At 38.8% G+C, this 10,234-nt stretch overlaps 2 protein-coding genes across 2 annotated transcripts in view; one reads left to right on the forward strand and one right to left on the reverse strand.

Moving 5' to 3' along the window:
- The window catches only part of LOC128703785 (non-lysosomal glucosylceramidase), a 291,380-nt gene that overhangs the window by 159,547 nt on the left and 121,599 nt on the right, over positions 1-10,234 (forward strand). The gene's annotated exons all lie outside the window — the stretch shown is intronic.
- The window catches only part of Nup44A (nuclear pore complex protein Nup44A), a 10,457-nt gene continuing 1,948 nt past the window's right edge, over positions 1,726-10,234 (reverse strand). The window contains exons 2-7 of the mRNA XM_053798609.2: positions 9,634-9,790; positions 8,910-9,049; positions 8,468-8,580; positions 7,028-7,261; positions 5,520-5,680; positions 1,726-2,238 (exon numbers count right to left, since the gene is read on the reverse strand). Coding sequence (XP_053654584.1) covers positions 2,054-2,238; positions 5,520-5,680; positions 7,028-7,261; positions 8,468-8,580; positions 8,910-9,049; positions 9,634-9,790 — 990 coding nt within the window. The 3' untranslated portion in view covers positions 1,726-2,053. The remainder of the gene's footprint in view (positions 2,239-5,519; positions 5,681-7,027; positions 7,262-8,467; positions 8,581-8,909; positions 9,050-9,633; positions 9,791-10,234) is intronic.

The following is a 10,234-nucleotide window of genomic DNA, read 5'->3' on the forward strand; positions in this document are numbered from 1 at the left end:
GCCAAGCCCATGATGACACTCTTCAGGTCACTTGTTCTATCTAGGCTGGAATATTGCTGCACACTAACAGCACCTTTCAAGGCAGGTGAAATTGCTGACCTAGAAAATGTACAGAGAACCTTCACGGCGCGCATAACGGAGATAAAACACCTCAATTACTGGGAGCGCTTGAGGTTCCTAAACCTGTATTCCCTGGAATGCAGGAGGGAGAGATACATGATTATATACACCTGGAAAATCCTAGAGGGACTAGTACCGAACTTGCACACGAAAATCACTCACTACGAAAGCAAAAGACTTGGCAGACGATGCAACATCCCCCCAATGAAAAGCAGGGGTGTCACTAGCACGTTAAGAGACCATACAATAAGTGTCAGGGGCCTGAGACTGTTCAACTGCCTCCCAGCATACATAAGGGGGATTACCAACAGACCCCTGGCAGTCTTCAAGCTGGCACTGGACAAGCACCTAAAGTCGGTTCCCGACCAGCCGGGCTGTGGCTTGTACGTTGGTTTGCATGCAGCCAGCAGTAACAGCCTGGTTAATCAGGCTCTGATCCACCAGGAGACCGGGCCGCGGGAGCGTTGAACCCCGGAACTCTCTCCAGGTAAACCAATTCATGGGGAAGCACTAAACTTGTAGGAGTCACACAAAACCTGTGGAATACCTGGAGAGGGTTTCAAGGGTCAACACCCCCACAGCCCGGTCTCTGACCAGGCCTCATGGTGGATCAGGCCCTAATCAACCAGGCTGTTACTGTTGGCTGCATGCAACCCGACATACGAACCACAGCTTGGCTGGTCAGGTACTGACTTTAGGTGCCTGTCCAGCACCTTCTTGAAGAAAATCAGGGGTCTATTGGTAATCACCCTTATGTATACTGGAAGGCAGTTGAACAGCCTTGGGCCCCTGACTCTTATTGTTGTCTCTCATCGTGCTAGTGGCACCCCTGCTTTTTATTGGAGGGATGTTGCATTGTCTGTTGAGTCTTATGCTTTCATAGGGAGTGATTTTTGTGTGCACGTTTGGTACTAAACCCTGTAGGATTCTCCAAGTGTATATAATCATGTATCTCTCCTGCCTGTGCTCTGGGGAGCACAGGTTGAGGAACTTCAAGTGTTCCCAGTAATTGAGGTGTTTTATCGAAGTTAAGTGTACCATGAAGGCTCTCATCACATTTTCTTGTTCAGCAATGTCACCTGCCTTGAAAGCTGCTGTGAAATTACTGACCTAGAAAATGTACAGAGAACCTTCACAGCACACAAAACCGGGAGGCAATCTAGAATTATTTAGTTGTTCTGAGTTTTAAACATACAGTACAGTTGTTAAAATGATCAGTTCTCTGCTATCATTATCCACTTGCTGTAATATGAGACCAACTAAGTCACCGTTGTATTACAGAAATCACAATCAAAAAGCAAGTAAAACTATTCCTCTCGAGAGATTCCTTGAAGCTGATTATTATTGTCATATTCAAGGAAAAGCGCTAAACCCTTAATGCTGGTTAGGGCCCCTTGATGCACAGAATTGGGCTTATCCTCTCGTTGGGTCACCTTGACGCAGTGGGAGATGGCTGATGTGTATAAAGTTATAAAGAAATACTATGAAGTCAAATTTTGCAAATAGTTTATAGTACAGTATATGCATACACTGAGAAATGGATATGTGCAAACAGTAAAGATTCCATTGTAATATAGTACCTGGAAGTAAATGAAAGGCCTTAAACACATAATTTGACTCTTTTATTAATAAACATATTAAAAACGTGGAAACATTTTGTAGAACAGTTCACTGTGCATAGAAATTCTTATATGGTAACTTAACATTTGTAGAGAAAGCCTAATGATAATTGATGTTTTTATAGCACACATATTTACATATTTTGCTTGTTCATTATGTAGATTATAAATTACAGTTTTTGTTCTAATTAAATTATTATAATCAGTTATATAAACAGAAAACAATACCATGGCACAGTAAGAGTATTTCTCCCAAGTTAATTCAACATTTATCCATATTTATCAAATCACAAGTGTATCATGTGTTACATTAATTAATGCCAGGGTACATGGGCTGGATGTGCTGTGGGTGCCAACTTGAAGTATCTTGCTGTGTGTTGCCCTATGGCCATTGTTCCTGACTGTTGAGACGGTCCTCCCGTGGTGCCCACCTCGCTGACATTTTCAACTGTCTCGCCACGGAGAGTTGAGATACACTTCCATATGTCCAAGTAATTGGCTGAGGGGGAAAAATTACCATATAATATTTAGGACAAGTAATTTTTTTATGCTATCCCTTAACATTAAGACAGTTATAATTATTTTGGTTGAAGTAAAGACTAGCTAACAAAGTAAAAAGGATATATAACAAAAGAGGGTCATTATTAGTACAGTACAATGTTTCACCTACATAAAGCGATATTATGAACTTAATAAAATCTTATGTAGGTTAAATGCTGTATTAACCCTTTCAGGGTTTTGGACGTACTAGTACGGCTTACGCACCAGGGTTTTTTGACGTACTAGTACGCCTAAATTCTAGCGCCCTCAAATCTTGTGAGAGAAAGCTGGTAGGCCTACATATGAAAGAATGGGTCTATGCGGTCAGTGTGTGCAGTATAAAAAAAAATCCTGCATCACACAGTGCATAATGAGAAAAAAAAAAACTTTGTGTTTTTGGATTAAAACAGCGACTTTGCAATGTATTTTCGTATGGTATTTATTGTTGCATTCTAGTTTTCCTGGTCTCATTTTATAGAATGGAAGAGATATTACAGAAATTGAGATGATTTTGACTGGTTTTACAATTAAAAGTACGTTGAAATTGAGCTCAAAGTAGCAGAAATCTTCGATTTTTACCAAAGTTCAAAAGTAAACAAATCATGCTAAGCTTCCAATACACGTCAACTGGCGAGTCTAATATTCTTTTACAAGTGCACCGATATTATTTATACCATTCCTACACTAATGCAGTAGTTTGCATAACAGTAAATTTTTATTTTTTGTGAGAATAAAAATTCAAAGTGGAAAGCAAAAGAATGTAAGAGGGGCATGGGGACGTGACTAATGAACAGAGGAAATGTTATTTTAGTGCCAGGAATGTCTTTCTTGTTTATTCTGGACCCTATTTGGAAATTGGCATCTTTTGAAATTTGTGTGAAATTGGCAAAATTGCTAAATTCTGACCACTGTATTAGATAGTTGAAATCGGTAAATGGGTGGTTTCTTGTACTCATTCGATAGAAAAAATGGAGTTTTAGCGAAATAGTTATGATTTTTGTCGACTAGTACAAAGGAATTGGCTGAAAATAGGGCTCAAAGTGGGCAAAATCGCTGATGCGTAAACATCGTTGAAACCGCTAACTCCGCGAGAGCATAATTCCGTAAGTTTTCCATCAAATTTCATACTTTTGGTGTCATTATGACAGGGAAAAGATTCTCTATCTTTTCATAAGAAAAAATATATTTTTTTTTTTTTTGAAATTCGGGCGACCCTGAGAACATGTCTGGGAGAGGGCCTGGGGACCCTGAAAGGGTTGTTGAGGTGGTTTGGTCATTTAGAGAGAATGGATCAAAGTAGAATGACATGGAGAGTATTTAAATCTGTAGGAGAAGGAAGGCGGGGTAGGGGTCGTCCTTGAAAAGGTTGGAAGGAAGGGGTAAGGGAGGTTTTGTGGGTGAGGGGCTTGGACTTCCAGCAGGCGTGCATGAGCGTGTTCGATAGGAGTGAATGGAGACGAATGGTATTTGGGACCTGACGATCTGTTGGAGTGTGAGCAGGGCAATATTTAGTGAAGGGATTCAGGGAAACCGGTTATTTTTATATAGCCGAACTTGAGTCCTGGAAATGGGAAGTATAATGCCTGCACTCTAAAGAAGGGGTTTTGAGATATTAGCAGCCTGGAGGAATATGTTGTGTATCTTTATACATATATGCTTCTGAACTGTTGTGTTCTGAGCACCTCTGCAAAAACAGTGATTATGTGTGAGTGAGGTGAAAGTGTTGAATGATGATGAAAGTATTTTCTTTTTGGGGATTTTCTTTCTTTTTGGGTCACCCTGCCTTGGTGGGAGACGGCCGACTTGTTGAGAAAAAAAAAAATATATATTTCATGAATATTCATTGTATATACAGCTAGATAGATCTCTCTCACCTTATATACATGGAGAGTCTACTTAAGTTCCTATATTAAGAATGAGGTGACCCCCATTTTATGCTGCTGATACGTTCTAGGCCCTTGACATCTTTACTAAGCTCAATCAATCCATAAACACTTATGCATAAGAATCTTCAATGTTTTTTACAAACTATACCAACTGAATACTATAACTTTTTTTTTTTTTTTTTCAACAAGTCGGTCGTCTCCCACCGAGGCAGGGTGACCCAAAAAAGAAAGAAAATCCCCAAAAAAGAAAATACTTTCATCATTCAACACTTTCACCACACTCACACATTATCACTGCTTTTGCAGAGGTGCTCAGAATACAACAGTTTAGAAGCATATACGTATAAAGATACACAACATATCCCTCCAAACTGCCAATATCCCAAGCCCCTCCTTTAAAGTGCAGGCATTGTACTTCCCATTTCCAGGACTCAAGTCCGACTATATGAAAATAACCGGTTTCCCTGAATCCCTTCACTAAATATTACCCTGCTCACACTCCAACAGATCGTCAGGTCCCAAGTATCATTCGTCTCCATTCACTCCTATCTAACACGCTCATGCACGCTTGCTGGAAGTCCAAGCCCCTCGCCCACAAAACCTCCTTTACCCCCTCTTTCCAACCCTTTCGAGGACGACCCCTACCCCTCTTTCCTTCCCCTATAGATTTATATGCTTTCCATGTCATTCTACTTTGATCCATTCTCTCTAAATGACCAAACCACCTCAACAACCCCTCTTCTGCCCTCTGACTAATGCTTTTATTAACTCCACACCTTCTCCTAATTTCCACACTCCGAATTTTCTGCATAATATTTACACCACGCATTGCCCTTAGACAGGACATCTCCACTGCCTCCAACCGTCTCCTCGCTGCTGCATTTACCACCCAAGCTTCACATCCATATAAGAGTGTTGGTACTACTATACTTTCATACATTCCCTTCTTTGCCTCCATAAATAACGTTTTTTGACTCCACATATACCTCAACGCACTATAACTATATATAACAAATACAGAATTACCAATAGAAATAGGACACTTCATAATAGCAAACTTGCTTAAAGTTAATCTGCCTAAAGTGATGGAGACATATTTTTGATTGGTGATGTAAAAGTGAAATGCAGCCTTAATGACCAATGTGCACTTGGAAACTAACTGCTTTAGTTACTCCCTGCTATGTACTACAGTAGTTACAAGCAAGTGAAGATTTTGGATGACAATTCCTATCCACATCTCCCTACAGTAGTAATGGATCTGAAGAAATGTACTGAGTACTTTCTTCAAAATTATTACTGCAGTGACAGACAATTCTCATCAGTCCTTAACAAAATGAAGATTATACAGATGTACCTTTCCACAAGCGAACACATCCATCATCTCCAGAGGAGGCTAGGATGGTTCCTGTCATATTCCAGCATACTCGCCACACTGTGGAACCATGGTCATCAAACTGTCCTGCTTGACGCACCTCAAGGCTTGAAGTGCTGCCGTTGTTCTGTGTTGGGTCTTGTCTGTCAGGGATGTGAGATTTGTATATTTTATACATAACAGAGAACTGATGAATCACAGAATAAGGACATAAATAGGGAATTTCTCACCTTACAAAATACTTACCTTTCACGAAGAGCAAGGATGTTCTCTGTTGAGTTGGGTTCAGTGACCCTGCGCAATACATTTAGCCTTGCCCTTACACAAAATACAGTATCTGAATGCTTCAAGTCCTGCTTTTCACTTACTACCTAATGTTTACTCTGCTCTCTACCATTAAGAAACAATAATTATGATGAGATTTCTACAAGGCATCCCCAGTATCCCATCAAATAAGCCAGCTCTTATACCTAACAAGTTCTAACCTGTCAATCATTTGACATGGAAAACCATTATCTTTCCTGATATATCTCTTAGGATCCAAGGACCTTACCCCATCCACAATCATCCTAACAGGACACAGTTTTCCATGTGATATTAGTATGACAGAGATGAGGAGGTCACTTATAAGATATACAGTATACAAAAATAACATGGAACCATTAAATTTAAAAAGCCCAATGTGCACAATGTGAGTACAACTTATGAGGCTTTTTTTTTATTCACTTTGTTTGTTATCCATTAATGACCCTTGCTTTCAAAGGTGCCTTGATGCAGTATGATTCCTATGGGACATAAAAATGCAGTATGATTGTTATGGGACATAAAAAGGCAGTATGATTGTTATGGGACATAAAAAGGCAGTATGATTGTTATGGGACATAAAAATGCAGTATGATTGTTATGGGACATAAAAAGGCAGTATGATTGTTATGGGGCATAAAAATGCAGTATGATTGTTATGGGACAAAAAGGCAGTATGATTGTTATGGGACATAAAAATGCAGTATGATTGTTATGAGAAATAAAAATGCAGTATGATTATTATGGGACATAAAAATGCAGTATGATTCCGATAGAACATAGGCACGCAGTATGATTCCCACGGGACATAGAAATGCAGTATGATTCACATGGGACATAGAAATGCAGTATGATTCCTATGGGGCATAGGAATACAGTATAATTCCTATGGGACATAGGAATGCAGTATAATTCCTATGGGACATAGGAATGCAGTATAATTCCTATGGGACATAAAAACGCAGTATAATTCCTTTGGGACATACGAATGCAATAAGATTCCTATGGGATATCACAATTTAGATGACCCTCTGTACTACAGCATCCACACCTATCCTTCAGAGTGAAGGAACAGTACTTCCTACATCCAGAACTCTAGGCTGGGTAAGGGCATAATCTAGAATAAATTTTATTTAATATTATATTTTGCTTGTACCTTATAAACCTGGAAAACCACAATGACTCACCTGACAGGTTTCAAAGCAATAATCCTGACATCCTTAGTGGCAATCCCCAAGAGATGATATGACCGGCCAAGATTAGGAGCAAAAGCCAGGTCATGGACAGGCTCTGTCACAGTGACCAGAGTTTCTACTTTGGTCCACTTGTGAGTGTTAGCAGAAAATTCATAGATAAATACTTTCCCACCTGAGGAAGGATTAGGGTCATCACTGCCTACTGCAATCAAAGGTGAGTGAAGCCTGAAAAAATAAAACATAATATAAAAAACATTCATGAAGTAGAAATAAAAACTAAGTGGTGCATTTTTTTAACAAACTGACTGTACCCCACCAAGGCAGGGTGACCTAAAAAAGAAAAACTTAAGTTTTTCTAAGTGATGCATTAAGGACTGTAAAGTTTCTCACACAGTATCAATATGAAAGTAACTTTCTAGATGATAACTGTCAGTCTATTAAGAAAGTTACACCAGTAGAACTTTTCTAGAAAAATTCAAAACATACTGAAGGTAGCAAGACGATTGCAAACAGACCACAAAACAGGTGGGGTTTGAACCCATGGTGAGTGACTGGGCAAGCCAGCTACCATAATCTTATTGTAGCTAGGTATCCCAGTGGTTCACACACTTTCCTAGAGTTTGAGGAATCACTTGCCATGGGTTCAAATCCCACCTGTTCCATGGTTCATTCTGAAGGTGAAAAAAGTCAAAACACCAAGATTAAAATCTATGCCCAGGTCTACTTCTTGCCTCGTCGTTAACAGGTGGTGAGGATGCAGAACTGCTAAACTTGTCTGACATAGATACAGGCAGGTCCTAAGTAATGTGTGTACTGTATATGCATTGTTTAGGCCTGGTTTCACTGTTCGCTTAATATACGACAGTGTAAAAATGTTATCAGGCTTTTATATTTACAGTGATTTTTGCTTTACAGCAGCAGCCTGGAACCTAACTTCCTGTATAAGCAGGGCTCTCCTGGACCTCCAATGCTCCTCAATAACTAATCTGATGATGATCTAGTGTAAGAAAACCTTGGGAACAGATCTTCAGCCCTCACTAAAGTCCAGATTCAAAAGTAGTTGTATTAGTTACACATTATAATTGCCATTTTAATTTTTTATGAAACAACAAAACAAAAAGTGACTGGTCTAGTTTTCTTTCATTAAAATGGGATGATTTTGCTATACTGTAGAATATTTTTAAGGTATAGCACTATATCAAGTCAAAACTGAAACATTGAAGGTTTGTCTTAAAATTGCAGATTACTTGTGAATTATTCAAGCCTCTAGCAAAACAGTGATAACACGAATGATGGTGAAAGTTTTTCGAGTCACCCTAGCTCAGTGGGAGACAGCCAGTACTTTGAAAAAGAAAATTCTTTTCATCCCTTATCCCTGATGGTAGATATGAATTTTTGAAGAGAAGTTACTAAATAAGTAGCTTCACTGACCTAGAGGGTGAAGGATTCCATGAAATGCAGGAACACTGTAGTTTACAATTCATCTCATACTGTGGTGACCACTGGTTAAGATTCATCACATCAGGAGCTTCATATATACGCACCTATTTGAGAAAACAGAAAGTTATTCAATATTTTATTAAGAAACCTATGGTAGTACTATAACCATAATGTCCACTATACTAATCTACATGACAGTTTACACGATAAGAGCATGAATTAACCAGGTTTAATTAATGCAGCAATCATGCATGATGTATTTAGATCATACTCCGTCACACACGATGCATTTAAAAAAATGTAAAGAAGTTGTCAGCCAGAGATGGGAGACTTCAGAAGACAGATTAAGTGATCTACACTCTTTACTGATTACAAATTTTTGTTTTTGGCACAAAGCCTAGCCAGTTAAATCCATAAATAAACCAAAACTTACCACCCCACCAGCTGAGCATGTGGCTAACTGCAGACCCTGAATCTTGGGAGCAAACTTGACATCCATGACAGATGTGCGCGAGTCCACCAGGCCAGCTCGCTTTATCCATGTGCTGTGGACGCCATGCCCAGAGTCACTCACTGTTGGAAAAGCATACTGTATGTTACTTTAGATTTTCTTTTTTAACCTATGAGTCATCTCCCACCAGGAATGGTAACCTAAAAATGGAAAAAATTAATGTTTTTTGTTTTTACATTTAGTAATTTATACACGAGAAGGGGTTACTAGCCCCTTCTTCTCAGCATTTTAGTTGCCTCTTACAACATGCATGGCTTACGGAGGAAGAATTCTTTTCCACTTTCCCATGGATATTAATATTAGATTATGATCATGGAAAAATACCGAAGACATAAGAGGACAGACAGAACCTGAAAAGATGGTAGATATTCAAATTTGATCCAAGAAAAAGGGAAGCTCCAATCCCTTAAATCAAGAGCCCTTAACCAGCATCAAGGCACCCTCAGCTTCAAAGGATTTGATCTCATCAGTTCAGCTTATTCATTATTAAGATAGTTGTACATAACTTGATCATTAAAAGTTTTGTAAAGGGTCATTTAATTTATCAATGGGGCATATTACTTTGCTCATAGAGGTATGTATCTGTAAAATTATTCCTTAACTTTTTGAGGTACTCTTATTTTTATTGAAACATTTTGAAACCCACCACTTTCTTCCCATATAGCCGCTGTTCGGTCAAATGAACAAGTGGCAATGATCTGACCAAACTCTGGGTGGGCCCAAGTCACCTTCCATACAGAGCCACAATGGGTCTTCCATGATGCAGTGCACACCCATTCTCCATCCTCGTTCAGGTCCCAAATCTGTTAATTTAAGAATGTATGAGGTAAGGTTTTATTTCCTACATATCTGTCAGGAACTCCTAATTAGCTCATGAAGTCCCTCTTAGCTAATCAAAGCTCTAACCAATTTTGAAAAGAAATCTGTAAACATAAGATCTCTTTTGGCACTGTTAGGCTGACATCATAACATGTTTCTTTGACTCTCCTAGGCTAAGTTTTTATTACATGTCACTTTGATTACCCCTAAGTTAAGTCATCACATGGGCTATCCTAGGTTAAGTTATCATAACATGTTATTTTGACTATCTTTCATTAAGTCATCATATGTCATTTCTGCATGTCTATGCTATGTTACACAATGCAATTGCTAAAGAATATAATGCAATAATTTCACATACTGTATGTGTACTATAATACATATATACACTGTATAACACTACTGAAAATAAACACACAAAGAAGCAA

This window comes from Cherax quadricarinatus, chromosome 87, assembly GCF_038502225.1.
Source record: "Cherax quadricarinatus isolate ZL_2023a chromosome 87, ASM3850222v1, whole genome shotgun sequence".
In the NCBI taxonomy this organism is placed as follows: domain Eukaryota; kingdom Metazoa; phylum Arthropoda; class Malacostraca; order Decapoda; family Parastacidae; genus Cherax; species Cherax quadricarinatus.